Source organism: Vulpes lagopus, chromosome 2 (assembly GCF_018345385.1).
Source record: "Vulpes lagopus strain Blue_001 chromosome 2, ASM1834538v1, whole genome shotgun sequence".
Lineage (NCBI taxonomy): Eukaryota > Metazoa > Chordata > Mammalia > Carnivora > Canidae > Vulpes > Vulpes lagopus.
In genome coordinates this window covers 124,290,905-124,315,887 of record NC_054825.1, presented here as the reverse complement: position 1 = coordinate 124,315,887, position 24,983 = coordinate 124,290,905, and the positions used below count along the sequence as shown (strand labels likewise).

Sequence of the window (24,983 nt, the reverse complement as noted above, 5' to 3'; positions counted from 1 at the left end):
AACATTTCCTTGCCTCTGATATTTTTGGATAGTTTTATTGTCTTAACATTTGCTAGGTGATTGCTAAATTCTGTATTGCTTGTTAAAGTTTGCTTTGTTTTTATCTTTACCAGTTGATAAGGTTGAACATTTTGCTTCCCTGTGTGAACGAATGATGATAATGCCTTACTTACTAGTGTTCATTCGTCCAAAGTTTGGGATTTTGTTTGCAAGCACCGTTGCTGGAAGTGCCCTTCAGGCTTGGAGGTAGTCTTGTTGTCTTTGGGGCTCATTGAGAAGCCCGCGGATCATTTGTTTTTGGTTTTAGGGGGAGTTGGTAGTCCTGGGTTTTATTTGTAGGACTCATGACTGAACATATGTGAACATTTATGTAGGGTAAATTTCTAGGAGTATAATTGTTGGTTTAAAGGGCAAGTGATGAACAACTTTGATAAATAAAACCAAATTTCCTCCCTCCCCAAAGAAAGTGCCATTTGCCTCCCTATTGTTACCCCATGTACTATCAGTCCTAGATATTGTCAGTCCTTTGACATTTTGCAAATGCTATGGCCAAATAAATGCTCCCTTTTCTTGTAATTTGCCTTTAGTTGAATAGTGAGCGTGATGGGCTTTGCTTAAGTTTATTGGGAAGTTAATGTAGGGACAATTAGTTTTTACTAGTTATTTGCTAGGATGGCCTTGTCAGCTCCATGTTGTAATAATGCCTTTTATTTTATCTATTTTTAGAGATTTGAAAATTCCAAAATATAAGCTATGGCTTGAGGTGAAAAGTGAGACAGGAAAGCTGTCCTACTGGACAGCAGATCCCAGACTTCAAATACTGTCGTCACAGTGCTTCCAATCTCTTATTCAAATCTTTATTGGCCAGCTTCTTACCCTCTCCTATTTGAAATTAGAAATTTCCAGGTGTTTGTGTTTCATTTAGAAGAAGTGTGTTTTGCCTTTAATCAGTAAACTGTACAGTTGGATAGATTTAAAGTCAGTCATTTTGTTTCAGAGCAAGAACTGGAGGAAAAATTAAAATAAGAATGTTAAATAATAGGGTGTAAAGCTTCCGCTGATCTGAACATGGTGAGACAAGGCCACGGGAAGTCTGAGGGTATTGGATCTACTGTTCACGGGCACTAGGAGCCCCCGATATGCCTAGAGTTTGCAACAAAAGAAAGTTAACGTTTTATCTCTATTAGATTATTCTTGCAGGCCCAGCCCTCTTTTCTGCACCGAAACACTTTCTAATAGTTTTGAATTTCATAGGAAATTCTAATAGAGGCAGAGTCAACATCTTTAAGATATTTCTGTTATAGAAGAGTGGTTGGATCGTGGTAGTTTACATTTTGGGGGTTCTACTGGGGAGTAGAGCCAATGGTAGCATGAATTTCTGACATCCAGCTGAATTACAATCACAGAGCTGCTCTATCTTTTCACAAAAGCCCATGAATGATGGGATGCTGTTGTAAGCTCATCTTCCCCATCTAATCCTCCAAAGTATTGGTCATGTAACTCTAAAAATTTCATGTCAGTGTGAAACAAAGAATCAGGATCTCACCTAGATGTTTTGCTAACTAAGATTCCAACTTAATGATACCTTCGATGTGTAGAGCCCTTAGCTTTAATGCCACAGAATATTGTGGAGAGATTTTTCAGATTAATTGACACAGCATTCCTATGTAGTAAGTGGAAGTAGAGGTGGGGTAGTGAGGCCAGATTGGTTTTTTGTTGGTATAGAGATGAGAAAATGAAGATACAGGCAGGCTTGGATCTTGGTGAGGCCTTATATAAAACCTTGCTCAATATTTTCCCAATTAAGGCTCTCTTCTTCGGGACACGTGGGTGGCTCAGTCTGTTTAAGCATCTGCCTGTGGCTCGGGTCATGATCTGGGGCCCCGGGGTCGAGCCTCACCTTGGGCTCCCTGCTCAGCAAGGAGGCTTCTTCTCCTTCTCCCTCTCAAATGAATAAGTGACTTTTTTTTTTCTAAGATTTTGAGAGAGAGAAAGCACAAGCACGAGAGAGTGAGCCAGAGCAAGCAAGAGCAGGGACAAAGGAGAGGGAGAAGCAGACTCTCCGCTGAGCAGGGAACCCGATGTGGGGCTCCATCGCAGGACCCCGGGATCATCACCTGAGCCCAAGGCAGATGCTTTAACTGGCTGAGCACACCCCCCCTTCACCAGGCGCCTTGAGATGAGATCTTAAAACAAAACAAAACAAAACAAAACAAAACAAAATTCTCCATTTGGTCAGAATGGCCATTGACTTTCATTCCACTTAAATGTCTATGAGTAGCAGCATTTTTTTGCTACTTGAGAAATCCATGTTTTATGTGGTGATGCCACTAAATGGTAACCACTTGCACTCTCCGGAGAAAGGAACCTGGAGAAGAGGAAGTCAGCGTGACTCAGGCTGCAGTTCTGGTTTGGTTAGAAGTTGATGCTTTTAAAGACTATAGTAAAATTTGCACCAGACTTTTGGTTAGAGCCCGGAATGCTTACTTTATGGGGAAGGGGCCTAGATTCCTGGCCATATGGTTTCTGACATCATTCAACATTAAAAGAATGATTTGCTTGTGGTTTGTGTGAGTGGCTTGTTTGCTGCGGATCCTGGCAAGAGGCCCAGCCAACTGTATGAACAATGCTCAGACTGGGAGGAACTGGTGAATACATCCAGTATCAGTAGTTCATACACTGATTGAAATGATGACATCCAACTTTCCTTTTCTAAATAAAGTAGTGGCAGAAAGAAACATAATTTTGACTTTTAAGAATGTGTTTTAGGAACTATGGAAAACGTGGGGTGCCTGGGTGGCTCCGTTGGTTAAGAATGTGACTCTTGATTTTGGCTCGGGTCATGGTGTTGGGGTCATGATGTTGGGTTGTGAGATGGAGCTCTGTACGGGGCTCACACTCAGAGTGGAGTCTGATGGTCCCTCTCCCTGTGCTCCCCCCCGCTCCTCACATAAATGAATGAATGAATGAATGAATGAATGAATGAATGTTTGGGTTTGGGAAACCCAACGTTGGCTTGTATGCCTTACACATTACACCAAGTCTAGAAACATTCTGGTAGGCAAGGGGCTTTGTATTGATGAAAAAAAATACTTTTGAGTTGCATTTTAATTACTTACCAAATTAGTTGATTATCAGTTTCTTGAAGTGTATCTCAAAGTCTTACAAAATGAATTGTTGACCTTCTTAGAACGCACTTGAGTATATATAAGGTCCCTTTGCCAATCTGATGTAAATCTTTAAATTCAAAGCCACAAAACAGATTTTTACCCTTCCTCTAGGAGGATGGGTTGTGGAATTCCGTTTTACATGGCTTCAGCATTTTACAGAACTCCCTTCAGAAATGAAAAGTGGTCTATTACCCACAATGCTTGAACTGAAAGTCAAGAGCAATGGCTGAAATATGAGCCAGATTGTGTCTGATTTGGGTGAAGTTGAGCCCACCAGGAAGCTCTTCATGAGAAACAAAACAAAACAAAGAAATGTTTAAGTGTGAGCTTGGGTGGTTTTCCAATTTTACCGAAATGTAAATATGGCTTCAGTTGGGAATTTTATTTTTCAGTACATTTACTCTCCATTACTTTGTTCAGTGGGTTTGTCTAGATTGTGTACCTAGCGCTAAGCAGAAAAGATGAAATTTTACTGTAATAAATAAAAGGACGAAAAAATAGGAAGAGAAACTTGTGTAAATACATTAATGATCTTGGGGAAAAAACACCTGGTTTTAAAACTAGGCTTAATGTGAAGACTACTGTAGAACTTGCCAGAACAAATTGCTTTTATGTTATTTTAATGTTTTCAAAGATTGAAAAGCTACTTATTTATGCATGTTTTGGGGGAGATGAGGTGAAAAGTAAAGGTTGTCAAGCAAGGATGATAGGACAGTGTTACAAACATACAAATTCTTAGCCTTCAGTCACCCTATTTGAATAAAATTCTTTGCCAGAGTTACTACCACTTAATCAGCGAGGCTGTTACAGCTCTGTCCACTGAAGACCCTTTCTTACCTGTGGCATGACGCCTCAGAGACTTTGATGTGTCGTGTGGTTCAAAGTTCGCTTATGTTTTATTCCCAAGTGATGGATGATGGAGACTGGCATGCCCTCCCCTCGGTGGGGTAGACGGTGTGCTCTGTGTTGAGTAACTCCGTGAGGGAAAAAGACCGTTTGAGGGAGATGTACCAGATGATTCTGATTTTGAGGAGCCACGTAGTGTAGGGGATGCGGGTAAAGAACCCACAGGGCCCAGGTTCAGATCGTGGTAGTTTCTTGCTCTGTGACTGGGCAATTTAATTATTTTATTATTTTTTCCTACTGTGAGGTGCTTTTCGTTAATATATTCCTCGTATCTACCCCCCTGATTCATACAACTACTCTTCAGTTTATTTCATTTATGGAAAGAGCACTGGATTAGTGATCCATGGAATGAGATAACGAATGTGTTGAAGGAATGTGGGTTGTTCACACATACTGTGCGTGGACATGTGCATGCATGTGTGCATGTACGTGCTGAGTCATGATGTCTAACATTTATTTCCCTTTGTGTTCCCAGATTAGAGGACCTGGAGGGTTTCTTTTGCATTTCCCCATTCTCACTTTCGGACTTGAATCTCTGCCCACCATGTCATCCGATTTGGTTCAGATGGAGGTCTGTGATTCAGACTCCGCCCAGTTCGCTTTCCTGGCTGGGGATGCTGCTCCTTGTCTTAGTATATGGGGGAAGGAATTGAATCCTGTGGAGGTGGTGCAGAAGTGAAAGGCCCTTGGTTGTCAGCTTTTAACCAGACCATATATACCTATAATTTTCAAGAATACTTAAGATGAGATTGATCTAAACCAGGGGTTGGTGAACTATGGCCCTCCGACCAAATCCAGTGTGCCTCCCATTTTTGTAAATAGAAATTTAATTTGAATACAGCCATACCCATCTGTTGGGCATTCTCTGTGGCTGCTTTCTTGCCTCAATGACATATAGTTGTGACAGCAATGGTATGGCCTGCGGGCGCCCGGGTGGTTCGGTTGGTCAAGTGTCTGGCTTTGGCTCAGGTCGTGATCTCAGGGTCCTGTGATTGAGCACCACGTTGGGCTCCCCACTGAGTGGGGAGTCTGCTTCTTCCTCTCCCCCTCCCTCTCCCCCTGCTTGTGCTCCCTCTGTCTCTCGCAAATAAATAAAATCTTAGAAGAAAAAGAAATGGTATGGCCTGCAAACCGAAAATATTTATTAACTTGTGTTTTACAGGTAAAATTTGTTGACCCCCTGATCTAAAGGAAGTATTTGCTAACTGAGGGTATATCTGCTGATGGTAATATAATATTGCCTTTATGGAAATGCTTTAGACTTTTTGGGTAAATTATAGGGAAACCGTAAGTTTCTCACTTAGGCTTTAGTGCTTGGATAGGTGCATAGGTTTGCATCTGTATAGTGTATATAGATAATGAACTGTCATGAATGGGACATGAGAAGGACGCCTGGGTGGCTCAGCGGTTGAGCATTTGCCTTCAGCTCAGGTTGTAATCTCAGGGTCCTGGGATCGAGTCCCACATCTGGGCTCCCTGTAGGGAGCCTGCTTCTCCCTCTGCCTGTGTCTCTGCCTCTCTCTCTCTCTCTGTCTCTCATGAAGAAATAAATGAAATCTTAAAAAAAAAAAAAAAAGGAACATGAGAAGATAAGGCTACGGTTAAGAAAACTTGAACGTTAGGGCTTTATGTGCATATCATTAATACCCATACAACTAACTGCACTGTTGCTATTACTGTCTTGTTTTTACTGGGATGGAGATTGAAGCTCATAGAAGAAAAATAGCAAAGCTGTGTATGTGCTTAGCGCGTGCTCTTGCTATGTCTAGAAACAGTCTCTCTTCTACTACCTACGTGGTGGTTCCTCGAAATTCCTTAAGTTTTACCAGTTGAAGTTTAGGAGATTTTAATATTGTTTCTGCAAGGATGAAAGGGAGGGAATTTGGGTGTATTTTCTATTCTGGCTAATTCAGTTTTATTAAAGGAAGATTATTCAGTCAGATGGAGGATAGCATTTGCTTTGAATCATAGACAATTTGAATAGAAATCTTAGGAGCTAAATAATGTTGGATTATATATATTAAACATATATTCTTGGCTAGAAATGGTACGTTAGGGATGAACAATTAGATAATTTATGGGTGTGTTTGAAATGAGCTCTTCTCTCATCATTAAGAATCATTTGTATCTATCAATAAATGATGGGTTTGGATTTCCACAAATGTGTTTCAAGTTCTTTTCCTTTATGAAAGAGCTAGGCTCAAATAGTATTTTCACATACTAATTAGTTACTAGCAGGGTAAAAGACTTTTTTTTATCTGAATTGATTATCTTTTTTTTTTTTTAAGATTTTATTTGCTTATTCATGAGAGACATAGAGGGAGAGAGAGGCAGAGACACAGAGGGAGAAGCAGGCTCCCTGCCGGGAGACTGATGTGGGACTCGATCCCCGGACTTGGGATCATGCCCTGAGCTGAAGGTAGATGCTCAACCCCTGAGCCACCTGGCGTCCCTGAATTGATTATCTTTGAAGCAACTCTAATTCATGACTTTCCTAATTTGTCTTCAGTAGATCCTCTGTAGTATTGGATCAGAGCAATGTATTATGACCAGTGACTCTAACTTATGCCCACAAAAGCATTTGAACTTTGCATCTATTTGGATTTTTTTTTCTTGCTTGAATTCCAGTACTTAAATTGAGAAAAAAAATTGCTTATTTTTTAGAACAGATATAAACTACCTGAACATTGATCATGGCATTGTTAATTCCTATTTTCTACCTTTAGTATTCCCAGAACTATAGAGTTGAAAGGAAAGAAAACAGAACAAAAACATTAAGATGACCCAGTAGATTTCAGAGGAAATAAGAACTTTATATAAAAGTAATTTTTACCCTTTTTCCAATAACCTGTTCCTCTGGGAATAGACTATATTGACTCAGTATAGAGGTGGAATTGTATCTAAGATATTTAGTAATGAATTCCTTTTTTGTTCTTTTGAATTTTTTGGTGAAATGTATTGGCTTCCATATTATGAGTTTTGGGGCTTATACCAGTAAACTTTTGTATTATGGTTTCTGATTAGCATAGATAAGGATGACCTGTTCAAAGTTAGTTTAATTCAGTATTGCCTGTGTCCTAATGTAACACGTGTTGATCTTTCTGTGCATTCTTAATGGAAGAAAGATCATCGCAAAGTTGATGATCACTTACTTGAGCCAATTCGTATATCACAGCTTAATTCACAGTTGGAAAAGATTAATAATGTCCATTTTTCAAGATCATAAAACAGATGCAATAAGGATATTGTATTTGCCAACATATTTTGTCGAAGGCTTTCTCTTTTTAAAACCTTGTTATTCCAAACTATTTAAGGAAACATAAAGAAAAATAATCCCTGTCTTCAACTAAATGAAGCTTGTTCTTTATATATAGTAAAGAGCCATGAAAGAGAATTCTATAGGTTTCTTGCTATTGTACTCGGTCAGGAAATTAAGACTGCGTAAGTGCCCTGGATAGGGGAATGTGGAATATCCTAGTACAATATCTTTTAATTTATTTTATTTTTTAAGATTTATTTATTTATTTATTTGGGAGAGAGCAAGAGGGAGATCGAGAGTGAATGAGGAGAGGCAGAAGAATTGGGAGAGAGAATCCTCACGCAGACTCCCCGCTGAGCAGGGAGCTCAACTCAGGGCTTGGGCACAGGACCCTGTGATCATGACCTGAGCTGAAATAACGACTTGGTGGCTAACGTGACTGAACCATTCCACCGCCCCTTGTCCAGTATCTTTTAAAAGAACGTCCTCTACCGAATGTTCAGAGCTGCCCAGGGCCCAACTGACTTTCTATTTTTCTCCAGTTTTTAAAATTATATTTTCAAAATTTAATTTATTTATTTTTAATATTTTGAAATTTATTTTTCTCCAATTTTTGTTCAAAATTAAGCCAACACTGATTATTGAAAATGACTTCAGACCATTAGAAATGACAAATACCCACCATTTGCTTTGAAGTGGATGGAACTGGAAGGTATTTTGCTGAGTGAAATAAGTCAATCAGAGAAGGACAAACATTATACGTCTCATTCATTTGGGGAATATAAAAAATAGTGAAAGGGAATAAAGGGGAAAGGAGAAAAATGAGTGGGAAATATTAGAAAGGGAGACAAAACATGAGAAACTCCTAACTCTGGGAAATGAACTAGGGATGGTGGAAGGGGAGGTGGGCGGGGGTGGGGGTGACTGGGTGATGGGCACTGAGGGGGGCACTTGACGGGGTGAGCACTGGGTGTTATGCTAGATGTTGGCAAATTGAATACCAATAAAAAATAAATTTATTAGAAAAATAAAGAGAATGCCGAAAGGAAATGACATAAAATGGTGATTTGGACCAATAAGAAAAAAAAAAAAAAAGGCTTTGAGTTTAGTATTCTTTCTTTCATGATTGTGCAGAAAGCGTCTCTGTTTCCATGCTCTCTTATAGAGTCTACTGCCATTTGTCCATTAGATAAATGCTCAAGATCCAAATGCTGGAAGTTTTTTTTTTTTTTTTTTTAATTTTTATTTATTTACGACAGTCACACACACACACAGAGAGAGAGAGAGAGAGGCAGAGACACAGGCAGAGGGAGAAGCAGGCTCCATGCACCGGGAGCCTGATGTGGGATTCGATCCCGGGTCTCCAGGATTGCGCCCTGGGCCAAAGGCAGGCGCAAAACCGCTGCGCCACCCAGGGATCCCGCAAATGCTGGAAGTTTAGGCAATACAGTTTTGGGGTTGGGCCACTAATGTTTCCTACACCACTCCTTGTAGTGAGTGGCTTAGGAATGGAAAGAAATTCAGGCAAATCCAAATTAGCTTGATTTTTATCTTCAGATGCACAGTTTGCAAAGCCCCACAGGTGGATGGCCATAGTGGAAGCAGCCCACTGCAATGATTGATCTGTCCCTTAGCTGGTGGGTTGGAATGAAGGAACTATCAATCTGTGAAATGGCTCTTCAGAAGTAATTTTCCTGCAAGGGTCAAGGAACTAGTGATTGCTGTTTCTCTGACATGATTTGCGGATTCTCATTTGTAATCTTGCTGGTGGCAGATACAACAACTGAAATGTAAGTGGTTTCCTGGCTGATTTTTCATCTCCTCTACCTTACAAAAGTTCTAGAACATCTTGCCTCCTTTTATGTTGCCGTCTAGCTCTGGGAAACTTTGACTTCATGAGTTATGTTTTTATGAAGTAGAATCTTCCAAAGATACTTCTCCTTTAAGCAGATTTAATGCTATGTATATGTGAGGATATATTGAACTTGGGAACATGTCTATAGAAGACTATGTGTTAGAAGACTTGGTTGCAAGACTTTCTAGTGAGCCGAAAACTGTAAACAGGGACTGTTTATAATGGGATTAGCTCAAGATGTATTACGTGTTATCTGTTGTAAGGTTGAACCAAACACTCTACCTTCCTTTTCCATCTTTAAACTCTTCATGACAGGGGATCCCTGGGTGGCTCAGCGGTTTTATTGCCTGCCTTCAGCCCAGGGCATGATCTTGGAGACCCGGGATCGAGTCCCATGTCGGGCTTCCTGCATGGAGCCTGCTTCTCCCTCCTCCTGTGTCTCTGCCACTCTCTCTCTCTCTATCTCTATCATAAATAAATAAATAAATCTTTAAAAAAATAAACTCTACATGACTACTAGAGTTCTTATTACTCTTATTGTTATTTTAAAAATAGATTTTATTTATTTATTCATGAGAGACACAGAGAGAGAGAGAGAGAGAGAGGCAGAGACACAGGCAGAGGGAGAAGCAGGCTCCACTCAGGGAGCCCGACGTGGGACTCAATCCCCGGTCCCCAGGATCACACCCTGGGCTGTAAGCAGCACTAAACCACTGCGCCACCGGGGCCGCCCCCTCTTATTGTTATCTATTATTTTTAGCATGGCTTGAATTTGTCCTACAACTGGATAAAATCCTTTAAAGGCTTCAGTACAACTGCAGAATAAAATCTAAGCATTTTATATCTAAAATACATTTAGTTTTGTTTCTTTTCATATTCATAACCCAGAAATCCTTTTTTAAAAGAATTATTTATTGATTTATTCATGATAGACACACACACACACACAGAGAGAGAGAGAGAGAGAGAGAGAGAGAGAGTTTGAGAGAGAGAGAGAGAGAGAGAGAGAGAGAGAGAGGCAGAGACACAAGCAGGCTCCATGCAGGGAGCACGACGCAGGACTCAATCCCGGGACTCCAGGATCATGCCCCGGGCCAAAGGCAGGCGCTAAACCCAGGGATCCCCCATAACCCAGAAATTCTTGAGGATATTTGAGATATCCCCCGCAATCTCATGTTTCTTTAAAGTTGCATGCCTTTGCTTTTGCTTTGTTTTTAGTTTTAGTGCTATCTCCATTCTAGCCCAGCATTATCTTTACTCATATAAGCCTAAACACATGGAGCCTTCTTTAACCAACTGTAGTGTAAGTAGCCAATTCATTTGTCATTTGTGTTCTTTATGACCTTGGTCTTAATGCTATATATATAGTGTGTTTTGTATATATATAAATATCTCCCCATGTCTGTCTATGCCCCTATGCTATTTATCAGGCCAGGAACAGTTATTTGTTTCCTGTCATCTAGTTCAGTATACAGTAATAGTACTTACCCTTGAGATATAAAATACGAAAAGACTTTAAAAAATCTTTTATCAGAGATTTATTGATATGCCCTATATGCTGTGAATAGATATATGGTACCTCTTAGATTAAAATTAACTGTGAGCTGTAGTATAAAAAAAAATCTTTTAAAAAATTTCTTATCAATCAAGTCAAATGGACCCAGTAACTATTTCCAAAACTCTTGAATGATAATGGCATTGATAGGCAACAACAGATAGAAGGGGTTGACCCACTTTTCTTGTGCAGATACTTCTAGTGGTTATTGCTAATCAGAATCCTGGAGTCTAAAATTAACAGTGGCTATGAAGGGCAGCAATTAAGGTCATTTGTCTTCCAAATGAGCCAATGTAGGTTCCATTGGTAGTTTAAATTTATATACGGGGTCCACTCACACTGTCATAAAGGGCAGTGGGGGCCCTGAGTGCATGTGTTACAAAGCAGTAAGTCACTTTGGGTTTGTGATAGGAAATTATATTTTGAGAAAAACTTTCCCCTTGCTATGTGAAGATGCATTTCCTAGCAACCTTCTTTCATTGATTAAGATGTACATCATTTTCCATGAAAGCATTTATAAAGAGGCTATTTTAGGCATATTTAAGAGACATTATTAAGCTTTTAAGCTGCTGAAGTGTGATTATGTTACAGGATTGATGTAGTCATAAGAATGATTCAAGGATGTCCACATACATGTTCTACTTTGGGAAATGGTTATTAGGGCCATAATGTCATCTGAACATCTCTGATCTTGCCTTCTTTGATTCAAGCTTATCTCGGTCATTGGTGAGGAATGCAATTTCTATTCATATATAAGCTGACAAATTTCTGTTTAAAAAAATGAGTTTCTTGTTTACAGAGAAGAATTTATAGGCCAAAAGTTTACCATTCCATAGTCTGCTGTTTGGTCAGAGAATTCACTGAATTTCTTTTCAAAGATCCCCATGGAAACTAAACAAATAAGTTACTTGAAAGGAGACAGGTTATTGGTTTTTCTCATTAAACCCGCTGCTGAATTTTCATTAGTTCTAATCCATTTTCTTTCAAGATTAGACATACAGACCAGTTCTTATTTTCATGAGCTGAATAAACGAAGTATGTTGAGTTTTGTGTGCCTGTATATATGGGTTGAGAAGCAAAAGTGATCATTCTACTTCTGTCATAAAATTACCCCTCAGGGGGAAAAAAACAAACAGGAAAAAGACTGATATAAAGGAGAGGCTACCTTCATTTATTAAAGAAAAAAGTTATTAAATAAAATGGAAGTGGTGAGAGTGATTATAGGCTAATCTGATCAGTTTTACATTTTAGTTTTTCCCCTCCTTTTAAGTCATAAGTATGTATGAAAGCAATCTAAATAAAGTATGAAAGACTGTATCACTGACCTCAAACACTTGTAGACCATATAAAGCTTTATATGTTTCATTTGCTATGTGAAATGTTCTTTCAAAGTGTGCTTTTCAAGCAAGGTATTTGGTAAGACTTAAATATTAACTTCACCTTTTTGAACTTGTGTTCTGAAAAAAAAAAAAAGGATAATTTTTACTTTTTCCCTTCCCCCCCTTCTCCCCACTGAAGTTGTTAAAATCTCTTTAGATTTTAGATGGTTTGTATTTTTCAGGAATGCTTCACTATATAAGTATCTCCTACTGTATTTAATCTTTCAAAATCTGTGCCTCTGTCTTCCTTTTGAGCCTCAAACTGGTTTCTATTCAAACAGACACTAAGAGAAATTCATTTTATGTGAAAATTTAACAAGAATAGTAAAATACAGGAGTATCAATTATCATTGATTGCCGTATTATGGGGCACCTGGGTGGCTCAGTGGGTTAAGCTTTTGGGATGGAGCCCTGCATCGGGTCCCCTGCTCAGCAGGGAACCTGCTTCTCCCTCTCCCTCTGCTGCTCCCCCTGCTTGTGCTTGTTCTCCCTCTCTCTCTCTGTCAAATAAATAGAATCTTAAACAAACAAACAAACCAGAGTGACATATTGTATATTCAGTATAAATCTTTCCTTCTCCAGCACATTCTCAATTATTAGCAAACCTGTGTAGAACGCAACAGTAATCTTTCTCTTCTTCTTTTAGGTGGCTGTACCTTTGATGATGGTCCAGGGGCCTGTGATTACCACCAGGATCTATATGATGACTTTGAGTGGGTACATGTTAGTGCCCAGGAACCTCATTACCTGCCACCTGAGATGCCTCAAGGTGAGAACAGTTCGGTTGACCCAATGTTGGCGGAATGGCTGTGGAATTTGTAGCATTTTCTTACTTTAGGTGTAACAATCATTTGTTACAGTCAATGACTGTAGTCAAGCTACTTGACCACATCCAACAACCTTATTGTTGTCTTTGCCTTTCCCTCAAAAACTTTTCTATAATCCTGTATTCTTCAAGAATGCTCACTATGTTTTTGTTATCTCTGACTGGAAAGATAAAAGTATTTGTGTGGCTTTTTTTTCTTACTTAATAAAAAGGCAAAATGGAAACAAAACCAAGAAAAAAAATGCATAAAAGCAGAACAAGCAAAATCCTTTTTTTTTTTTTGCAAAATCCTTTTAAAATAATCTAAAATGTAGGATCAGCTTACTTGAAACCTATTCAGTTAAATTACACAGGTTTAGTCCAAACAGACTGAAAGGAAGGATTTATATTCCATGATGGGGAGAATGCTTATCTCATTGTCGTTCTGCTCTCAAGCATGCAATTGGCTCTGAGGAAAGGCAGCCTGGAGACAAAATTGTCAAATGGAGAAGAAGGTCTTTTCTGGGAAAATTTTAGACAACTAGGGCTAAGCCCTGTTCATTCTTTACCTAGACCTTCATATATCCTTTGATTTCTGGTTTTGTGAAATAATACATCTTCTTACTGGTTAAGCCAGGTTGAGTTGTGTTTTCTCTTGTGAAAAACACATTAATGTACAGTAGCAATATATATGTATCATTTTATAATGCTATCATTTATTAGTAGTATCAGAATAATATATGTGCCTTCAAGTCTACATATTAATTAGGAACTAATTCCAAGCTCTGCATATGTATGTTTAGCAATAACTTACTAAATTAAATTTAATAAGTTAAATTAAAATTAATTAAAATTAAAAATGTTAACAGGAAAATTAAAATACAATAGTAAAAAGCATGAACTATTTTCCTTTCAATATTTAGAAATAAATGCAGCCTATAACTATACATTATATATAATCATGTATATATATAATATACAATGTAATGTGTTAATATGCTATGCAGTACTATATAATCATTATGTAATTATGTATAATCACATATAATTGATAAACTGATTACCTATTAGTAATAATTTGTTTTAACACGTTTTCAGTACTTTTATGATGACATTTTAAAAACAATAATTAATTTTCTACAAATTCAGAAACACCTTCTTGTAATGAGTGAATTTTAGAAATGAAATTTTAGACTAGCCATTGGAGATGAAAATGTAAATTCAAGTGAACCAAGGAAACAAGTTTTATCAATAGCATTTCTGAATTTACTAATCTGATATAAAGAGCTAAACAGCTTAAAATATCAACAATAAACAACAACAGATCGCAAGTATACAAACCAAACCAAACCAAACCTAAAAAAATACATTTCTGAATTATGATACAGTAACTATATCCTTTGAAAAGTTTTTATTGGTGCACCCTGTAATGTGTGTGTTGAGGGTAAGGTGAATTAAATCTGCTTTCCATTTAAAATTGTCAGCTTCTATGGCTGAGTAGGCAAATGGTCATCTCCGAAGCTGAACTGAGCCATAATTTTCTCTCCAGAGGAATACCTTGGTACTAGGTGGTTGACAGCCTTTGCTTCTTATCTTTGCCCCCTGTGGTGCCAGCAGGCCCATTTAGTTTTGTGCATAAGTTTGTATTTCTCTTTCAAAGGTGCATAACCTTATTTTCTTCATACATTTTAATTGAACAAACTCCTGTAATATTTCACCTGAGCTTTCTCTGTGGTATATTTAGAATTTTTTTCATATAAAATTAAAAGGGGTGGGCTGGGATGCACACATTTTGACTGTTTATAATCAGAGAATAATCAGAAGGATGTTGATTTATGGAAATGTTACCATTGTTAATTGCCATTGAAGATGGATAATGAATCGCTGAAGAGAGGCTGCTCAGGTGACCTTGTTGGTTCACCTTTGATGAACAGCTTAATCGGTAGTTACAGGACAGGGTGATGTGCACAGAAAATGAAAGTGTTTGAAATTCAGCTACGTCTTCCAATTAATAGGACATTAAGTAATTAATCATGCAGAGGAGGGAAAAGGTCATGGCTACGTTAGTTTTGCCCAGTGTGACTTGCAGTTGGTCTTTAAGGAAAGGGAAACGAAGCACCCTTGTGCATCTGTCTCCTTTTATTGGTCTCTTTTTTCATTAGATGCCATTTTTTTTCCACTTTGTTTCACAGATTTCTTTAAAATGCTTTGGATATTTCTTTAGCACATTGTTCATGAATTATAACAAAAGGAGACATTTACATTTATCCTCTTAAAATTTTATGACTGATTTATTTATTTTCAAATAAATAGGCATGCTTACTTGTTTAATTCATAAACAGACAAACACCCTCAAGCATTTTGCAGCCCTCAAGTAAGAAGGCTAGGTCTCAGATGCAAAGTTGTTTTTGATCTATTGAACTCTCTAGACAGTTACTGGGACATTGACCTTTAAAAAAAAAAAGATTGTACTTATTTATTCATGAGAGATGGAGGGAGAGAGAGAGAGAGAGGCAGAGACACAGGCAGAGGGAGAAGCAGGCTCCATGCAGGGAGCCTGACGTAGGACTTGATCCCGGGTCTCCAGGATCACACCCTGGGCTGAAGGCAGACGTTCAACCACTGAGCCACCCGGGCTTCCCATTACATTGACCTTTTTGGACTGGAAACATAGAGGGTAAGAAGGAGGAGAGGGTGAACAAATAGGTTAGGATAACTGAAAAATGAAGATGGGTAGAAGACAAGGAAAGAGGAGAGAAGAAGATTATTTCTCAAAGATATATTGCTAAGTGCATTAAAAATAGTATGCCAAACAATTTAGGCCATTTAGTATTAGGATAATGGCCAGAAATCACAGGAAAATATGAGTACCTCCCCAACTTAGTCACCAAGGATATGTGAATCAACACACCAATGAGAAACTGCTACATGTTCAACAGAAAGATGAAAATCAAAACTTCAGGTTTTTTAGAGTGTAGAGCAAATGAAACTCTCATAAACTACTGGTCAGAGTATAACTTTGTGCATGTACTTTGTACAACCTACTGACCTAGTAAATCCATTCTAGGGTACAAGCCCCACAGAATCGAGTACACATGTTCTCCAAACGACATACCAGTGCTCATAATAGGTACAAACTGAAAACCATCCAAGGGTATCTGTCAACACTGCAGTGGATAAGTATGCATTTATAGTGATACATTCCTCGAAGGGAGTATTACACAACAATGTACGCCAACGAGCTGTTGCTATATATGATATGAGTGAATTTCACAAACATTACCTTGAAGGAAAGAAAGTGGACATAAAAGAATATGTGCTGTTTTCATTTATATATATTTCAAAGACAGGTAAAACAATTGATGGTGTTAGAAGTCAGGCTAGTATGTACTTGCTGGAGGGGCCGGCAGGGGTGAGGGTTTATTAGTGCTTGGAAGGTGGCATGGGGGCTTCTGGTTGGGTAATACTGTATTTCTTGGTCTGGGTGGTGTTTTCACAGGTGTGCCCAAACTGAGGAATCACTGGGCTGTATAAATGTGAGCTCGATACTTTTCTCTATATATCTTACTTATTAGTAAAACCTGGCAGGGCTCCTGAGTGGCTCAGTTGGTTGAGTGTTTACCTTCAGTTCAGGTCATGATCCCAGAGTCCTGGCATCAAGTTTTGCATCAGACTCCCTGCTCCGTGGGGAGCCTGCTTTTCCCTCACCCTCTGCTTGTGCTGTCTTTCTCTGTCAAATAAATAAGTAAAAAAAAAAAAAAAATAAGTAAGTAAGTAAGTAAATAAATAAATAAATAAATAAATAAAATCTTTTAAAAAATTGGCAGAAAATAAAGCAGATTAAAGCCAGTGCTCACAGGGATGCTATGGGAAAACTAAACTAATACCTAAAAATGTCATGGATTAAAATAAAGATATATCATAGGACATCTCAAATGGGCTCAAACCCTTTCCCACCATTCTGCATCCGTGCCCTGACATTCAAAGACACTGTGGTCTCAGAGCATCTTTCCACCTTCGTATGTTCTCTTCCCTCTGCTTAGACAGTTCTCTGCCCACTTGTCCACTCCACAAACTCTTACCCATTCTTACTGTGTCTACTCAAGTATCATCTGCATTGGAAAGACTTTTCTAATTGACTTAGAACTTTTATATTTCTTCTATCCTCATATCTGAATGTTTTAACCTGTACTTGGTACACATTTCATTTGTAGCTGTTATAGTATCATCCGTGATGTGTCATTCTCTCCTCTGAGGTATAATTTCTTCGTGAACATGAACTGTATTTTTATTCCTCTGTGTCCAAAGACACTGTTTCATTTTACATAGGCAGAAATGTCAACTTATAGAATGTACTTTTAAATACTTTCGTCAAGGATTAAACAAAAAAGTTTTTCTTTCTCCTGCTAAAAATTTAATTGAATGAAACAAATACTCCATTGCTGGAATATTACATTTAGTTCATATTTTAATGTAATTTGAAGATCTTCACATAATTATTAATATTTGGCTTTTGCCTTTATAAATGATTTCACTTATTTATTTCAAAAATAATTTTAAATGTTTTTAATACTACCAAGATGGGTTCCCTTTAGGGTTTCTCTCCCTCTCTCCTTCTCTCCCTTTTGTCTTTTGCTTGTCGAATTAATCTCAATCTTTTATTCCGTAGAGGCCTGGAATGAAAATGAGAGATGTTGCATTGAACTAGAAATTATTCTTTGATCTCAAATATATCTGTGTCTGTGACCTTGTCTGTCAGATACTCTTTTATGCTTATGACATAAAAGTCATGACCATTTTACTATACGTTCTGTCCTAGATCTGAGATTGGGGATCATGATTGACATCTCAATATACTTATCACCTGCTATAATTATAACTGCTTTTTTTTATTTAACAGCCTTTTGTAAAACGACTAATTGAATTTTAGTTTAGAGTCTCTAGAGTACCTAGTTGATAGTATTTAAAATTATGACTATATCATATCCCGCCTTCAGTCTGGTACTTTGCACTGATGATGATGTAAATCACTATACAGACTTCCTTCCATAAAATGCACACATGCTATGTATACAGTAAAAAATAAAGCCCTCTGTCATTAAGTTAATCTGAAGATTGGAGTAAAACACCATGCCTCCTTTGTTATAAAACCTAGTGAGGTATGATTTAATAGTTTAAGAACCTACTAGATCTCAGTTCTGTCCTCTTGTCCAACCCCCAAACTAGAATGTAGAGAACAAATAGCATTACACAGAGAAGGATGAGAAATGAAAAATGCTGTTAAGAAATGTGTCTTTAAAAAAAAAAAGAGAGAAAAAAAAAAAAGAAATGTGTCTTTATGTCAACTTATTACATTTGGAACTGTGTATCCTTTAAAATTTTTTTTAAATATCAGAGTTTAAACAGGAATTAGTAGCCAGGTTGTTAAAATAAAGGTGTCTTCTTCAAATACTTATCTGGAGAGACTAAATGTGTTTGTGTATTCAGCAGGGAGTGTGCATGGGTCGCATGACTTTGTGCCTGGCTTTCTTCTGAGCGTGTGATGTTTATTTTATTTTTTCATTTTTTAAGATTTTATTTATTTTTTCATAAGAGACACACACACAGAGAGGCAGAGACACAGGCAGAGAGAGAAGCAGTCTCCATGCAGGGAGCCCGACACGGGACTCGATCCCGGGTCCCAGGATCACACCCTGGGCTGCAGGCAGTGCTAAACCGCTGAGCCACCAGGCCTGCCCTGAGCGTGTGATGTTTAAAAGTCAAATATAATGTTGGGTTCCACAATTTGATTCATATGAAAACATTTTATAGATTGTATAATTTCAGCTAAATTTCTATGTTGATAGTGTCTTCGTTTTGTAAGAGAAGACTTACAGTCATAATTTACTAAACAGTGTTCTGTCTGCAGTATATCACATTTTGATATACCTCAGGAGAAATGTCATGGGAGTTTATGCACTGACTTACCATTTCTAACCTTAATCAGTCATTAAAATGAGTGGGTCACCTTGCCTAATCTTTTCGTCACTCTGTTATACACAATGGGTAATAAGATACATGTCTCTACAAGGTCATAACTGCCAAAATCTCACACATTTGAATGAACAGAATTATTTGGCAGCGGATTTAGCAGAGTCAAAAGGTGGCAGAGATGGAAAAATGAAGCTACGTGTATAGAGTGATGGCAAATAGAGTCATTAAGTTGCAGTATGATGGTTGGTTTAGTTGATGTTAGAGGATCTAGCAAATCATTTTTTTTGATGATAGAATTCTTTTTTTGAAAACTAGCAAATCGTTTTTTTGATGATAGAATTCTTTTTTTGAAAATAATATTTCTCAGTACTCAGATATGTAAAATCAGCCACAGGGGACTAGTAGCTAATAGCCTTGGAACCTGTGTGCTTTGAACTGCCCACATCCCTGCCCCTGCCCCTTTCTTCTCCACCACCCCAGCTCCGTCAGGACGGCTTCTGTTAAAAACACTCAAGAGATAGAAGTGTCCCAGGGGCACTTTGAAAACAATGGTTTGGTGCACACTCAACACTTTCCCATAAGCATCTCTGAGATGAAGGTACTTGGTAGTGTGAGCTCTGCCTTAGGGTTGGCTTACTGGGTCTTACCATACCAGGGACATGATCTATTTTCTTGATCCTCACATGAACCCTACAAATTAGTGACATTTTAGAGATTAGAGTGAATAACTCTCTTAAAGCAACCCAGGGATGGGATTTCGAACGTAACTCGTCTAGTATCAGAGTCCTTCTTGCCACAGTACCATCCTGCTTCATACTTGTAGTGTAGCTGATGCATTTCCTTGAGTCACTCACAGATGTTGAAATCCACTGGATAGTGAGGTATCTATTTTGGATTTTTTGCTATTTCCTCTAAAATACTGTTTCCAAAGTTGAAAAGCTACAAGTGACTCTTAATTTTTGCATGGAATGGAATCTGAGGGACATTGGGGTGGCTTAAGCAGTTGAGCATCTGCCTTTGGCTCAAGTCGTGATCCTGGAGACCCGGGATCGAGTCCCCCATTGGGCTCCCTGCACGGACCCTGCTTCTCCCTCTGCCTGTGTCTCTGCCTCTCTCTGGTGTGTCTCTCATGAATAAATAAATAAAATCTAAAAAAAAGAAAAGAAAAGAAGAGAAAAAAGAAATGGAACCTGAGACTTGTTTGGAATTGCTGCTGAGCTTCAGGGTTTCCTACAGGATACTCTCAACCCCTAGGGAGATACTTTGCCCTTTCTTTGATTTACCTGTATGTTATTTTTAGTTATTTGATGAACACTTGCCACATGTCTATCTAAGCAGACCTTCAGAAACACATATATTATCTGCTGTCTCATTAGAGCATGTACGGCTGAAGAAAAATTCATGGACTACAGGAATCAGACTAAAGTTTAGGGCTTGAAAATAACTTTAAGACTTTGTTTGCAATGGGATATTTTAAGATTAGAATTATGGGCTTATTTCAGTGTGTTCTTCTGAACCATGCTATCACGTATCTGTCGGTGCTTTTGCCCTTAGCACAGAGAAGATAGTTTACCACATTTGAGTTGCTTATTAAAAACAGTGGGAGTTGGAGGCAGCGCAGGGTCAGAGAGGGAAAGGCAGTAATGGACTACATGAAGGGTGAAACACTTCTTGAAGGCTGGTTTTTAATGTAAGGACTATTACCCTTGTGGACATAAATGCAGCATGAAGAATGTCTAAATTACTGTGGACAGAGATGGCATGCTGAGACGGGAATATTTTCCTGATATTTCAGGTACATAATGTATCTAAGTTAGATATATCCCAATATATCTCAGTGGAAAAAAACAGGTCAGTATTAAAAAAAAAAAAGGAAAAAAATTAATACTGGTGTCAGAGCTAGAGAACTTTCAACCTCTTAAATGAATTAGGATAAGAATACAGAATAATTTCAAAGACTGTACAGGTGCCTTACATGTCCCTTAAAATCAATACATAGTCCAAAGAGACAAAATTACTTTTCCTTGGGGGGAGTGTGACCAAAGCGCCCTTATGACCTTATACTTTTCTTCTCCCAAAATAAACTTGCCTCATGGTGGCTGAGGAATTCTCTTAGTCTCAGTTGAAAGGCTTATTATCTTTCGAACACAAGAAGAATGCCAGGAAAAGAAAAATACATATACAAAAAAAATGCAAAAGGTAAGTGATTTAATTAGAGATTATTTGAAGAATATGTAATGTTACTTAACTCATAGTTGATATTGTGCAAAATATAGAGCTGTGTTTATGTGCTTCATCATCAGGACATTAAAAAGATACTTGTAAAATCTTGGAAGATGGTCAGTTTTTAAACCGAGTTTCTGCTGAGGGAGCCGTGGTATGTTGTACAGACCTCTTCCTCCTTCCACAAAGAGGAGGTTTTATCCAAGCAGGATAGATGCTTTTCTGACCACTTTTCTTTAATCTCAGGCATTTTTGAAAAATATGGCATTTCACTTAATTTTTATTTGCTTTATTTATTATTTATTTATTTTCATTTATTTGAGAGAGAGAGAAAGAGGGAGCATGAGCGGGGGGCAGGGAGTAGGAGCTGAGGGGAGAGGGAGAAGCAGATGCAGGGCTCGATCCCAGGACCTGAGATCATGGCCTGAGCTGAAGGCAGACGCTCAACCGACTGAGCCACCCAGGGGCCTCATCACTTAATTTTTAAAAAGCCCTTTTTGAGGCATGTATTAACCTCACTCTATAGATGAGGGAGATGAGGTTCAGAGAGGTCAAGTAAGTCTGCAGAGGTTTCATGCCTTAGGAATCCAGGTCTATAGAGATGGAGGAGAAAAGGATCCCACTTGTGAAGTCTCTGTAAGCAAGTGTGAGTAGAGATGCTTCTGGAGAGATTGCAGGGCTGACGTGGAAGCGTGGGCAAAGGTGTATCTCTTCCGTGTTCTTCAGCTCCGGGTAATGAAGAGCCCAACCTAGAATGTCCTTAAGCAGTAAGGAAGCTGCTTTTACCTGCCACGAGGTCCCGCATTGTCTTGGTTGGATTGGTCTATCTGCTCCTGCGTTTTGATAGGTCATCTTTTTGCTTCGGGCCAGCTCCCCTCCTGGGGGTCCGGTCTGCAGGTGTTCTAGGTACTGACTTCAGAAATGAGGAAAAACAGGTTGTCTCTTCATTATGTCTGTTTTTTTTTTTTTTTTTTTTTTTGTCTAATTGGCCAAAACTTTGTCACATAGCCATGCCTAAAGCAGTGGGTGATGGGGACCGGCCTATCCTTTCAGAGGCATCCTCCTCCCCCAGCCCCCGGAGGCATGTGGCTGCAGGGACGGGGGGGGGGGGGGGGGGGGGGGGGGGGACGGACTAAGGATGGGGTGGGTGTGGGGCAGGACTGTGGTGGGGGGGGGGACTAAGGATGGGGTGGGTGTGGGGCAGGACTATGCGTGTGGCTCTGTAGGTAGTAGAAGTTGGAAGCTGTGGAACGTAGAAGACTGGATGAATAAAGCCCTTACTGGAGCAGCGTGGCATTCTCACTGGGCATTGTCAGCCCAGTGTCAGGGGTTCCTGGATTTCAAAGCATTTGTTGGTTCTGTAACTTGAGAAGTGGGAAATCTTCATGCCCTCAGTAATTTTTTTTTTTTTTTTTAGCTTTCTCATGTGCAGTTGTTACTATTGAGAATTTTTTTTTTTAATTCTCTTTTGTTTTGCCCTTGACTTTTATGACATAGAAGGAATAAGGCAAGGGGACTTTATAAAAAACTGAAAACCTAAAAAGGAGTCAGGTGTTACATAAAAATTGGATGAATGCATGGTAAAGATATATTTACTTTATTAATGAGGGAATCAGCAGTATAGTATAACTGGTTCAAAACACCATAGGAACAAGGGGAGCATTTATAATTCTCTGAAAGAAAGAATGCTGGGATAAGATTCCTAATTTTATACTAAATAAATTAACGTTCAACAGGGTAATAAATCTGAAACTCTTAAGGTTATCTTTATAATAAACAAAAGTTTATAATAAACTTTTGCTTATAATAAACATTTATTATAATAAACATTTATTATAATAAACATTTGCTTCTTTACTAGATGAAATTTACTTGCAGGATAATTATTACAAGTATCATTTGTACCACCACGAACTTCTACAAATTCACATCTCTTACAGATTTATTGACTATCTTAATCAATCCTGACTCAGACAAAGGTACATGCTCTTAAAGTGAAAGATAAAATTATTTTTTCCCCTACTTTCTTTTTTCCCCCCTACTTTCAAGGTTTATACCTTTTCTCCCTCTATATTCCTCTTATGATCATAGGTACTGTCCAATGATACACTCTTGTGAAAAACAACAAGAAAGATGATTTTTCTTTTTTTTCTCCTTCTTCCTGTTCTTTTCCTTTTTTGGCCTGATTCATTTACTCAGGTATAACAAGAAGTGTTTATTAATAAATATAAGCTTTGTAGAAAGATAAAAAATATCTAGTATCTAGTACCAGGGAGTGAGAAAATTAACTTCTGTTTGGGGATGTTATTAGAAATCTAGGATTGTATTCATAAAAACTTCTATCACTTGAAAGTTTTTTTTTAATCTCTCTTGTTTACTCTTGTATCCAGAAACTAAGAAACCAAACTGAAATTTTTCATCTCCACTAGGTATCGCCTGAAATACCTGTAAATATGGATGGATTTCTATCTGTGTCTCTCAGATTAGCTGAGATTCTTAGTTTGCTAGAAATTGATCATCCTTTCAAGCAGAGAACCTATAAACTTAGGTTGAGTAATGGGCCTGATTACTGGAAATTAGGTAATATCCACATATTATCACTTTGGAGGGCTTATTATGTGTGTTTTAATAAACAATATTAAATATAACATTTCATAAAATTTAAACATTTTGGCTACAGAGTTGATTTGTCAAATTACATTTCAGTAAAAAAAGAAGAGCGCATTCTTCTTGTATCCACCATGTTAACTACTTTGCCTTGAAACAATAAAGAAACTTAGAAAAAGGGGCACTGGGGTGGCCCAGGGGTTGAGCATCTGCCTTCGGCCCAGGTGGTGACGCCAGGGGCCTGGGATCAAGTCCCACATCAGGTTCCCTGCAGGGAACCTGCTTCTCCCTTTGCCTATGTCTCTGCCTTTCTCTCTCTGTTTCTCTTGAATAAATAAATAAAACCTTTCTTTAAAAAAAAAAAAAGAAGAAACTTAGAAAAAGAATGTAGAGGTGTCTGAGTGGCTCATTCAGTTAAGCATCTGGCTTTGGTTCAGGTCATGATCCCAGGGTCTTGGGTTCGAGCCCTCCATTGGACTCCCTGCTCAGTGGGGACCTCTGCTTCTCACCCTGTTCATGCACTTTCTCTCTCTCTCTCTCTCTCACTCACTCTTTCCCTCTCAAATAAATAAATAAAATCTTTTAAAAAAAATGAAGAAAAAAATATATTCTTGAAAATCTTAGGGGTCAAGGAAACAAGATACCATGTCAGGTTTTATGAAAATATGGATTAGCGATCAAGACCATTAAAAATATACCAATAATCTTCCAAACAAATAGTTCCAATTAGATTTCCCTCATCAGTTCTTTCAGTTATGCTTAACTAATTCCTTGTCTCTCGAATTTCAGGATTGCTCTCTGTTTCAGGGAGTCACTATTCTTGGAGATTCTGGCTCTGAGTCCTGGTGGTCTGGGGGCGCTGAAGCCTAGACCCATGAGGCTAGTCCTTGGAGACATCATACTCAGAAGATCTTCCTTAGTCCATTGGTTCCACTGAGGCCATTAGTTGACCCAATTTTTAGAGCCTATAGTTTTTAGCAAAGGCAAAGTATGGAAGGAAAGCAGAAACCACTTGCTAGTCAGACTGAATGGCTGTGATTTTTATAGTAATGGAGAAGAGATCAGTTCTCCATTGAGATACTGGACTTTCCTATTTCATAAGGATTTGGTAGTTGTCCTGCTTGAGGCTGAGGATATATGGACAGTGAGGAGAGTAACAGATCTCAGGTCCTTCCTATAAATTGTTTTATCTTGGGCACATATTTTAGTTTAGTTACATTTCCCTGAAGAAAATGTACAGAATGTTGAACT

General features: G+C 38.3%; 1 protein-coding gene across 2 annotated transcripts in view; it reads left to right on the top strand.

Annotated features, from left to right (window-relative positions):
- PTPRK (protein tyrosine phosphatase receptor type K) overlaps positions 1 to 24,983 on the top strand; it is a 553,399-nt gene that overhangs the window by 115,268 nt on the left and 413,148 nt on the right. For both annotated transcript variants that reach the window (XM_041730420.1, XM_041730431.1), the window contains exon 2: positions 12,771 to 12,893. In XM_041730420.1, the coding sequence (XP_041586354.1) occupies positions 12,771 to 12,893 (123 nt within the window). The remainder of the gene's footprint in view (positions 1 to 12,770; positions 12,894 to 24,983) is intronic.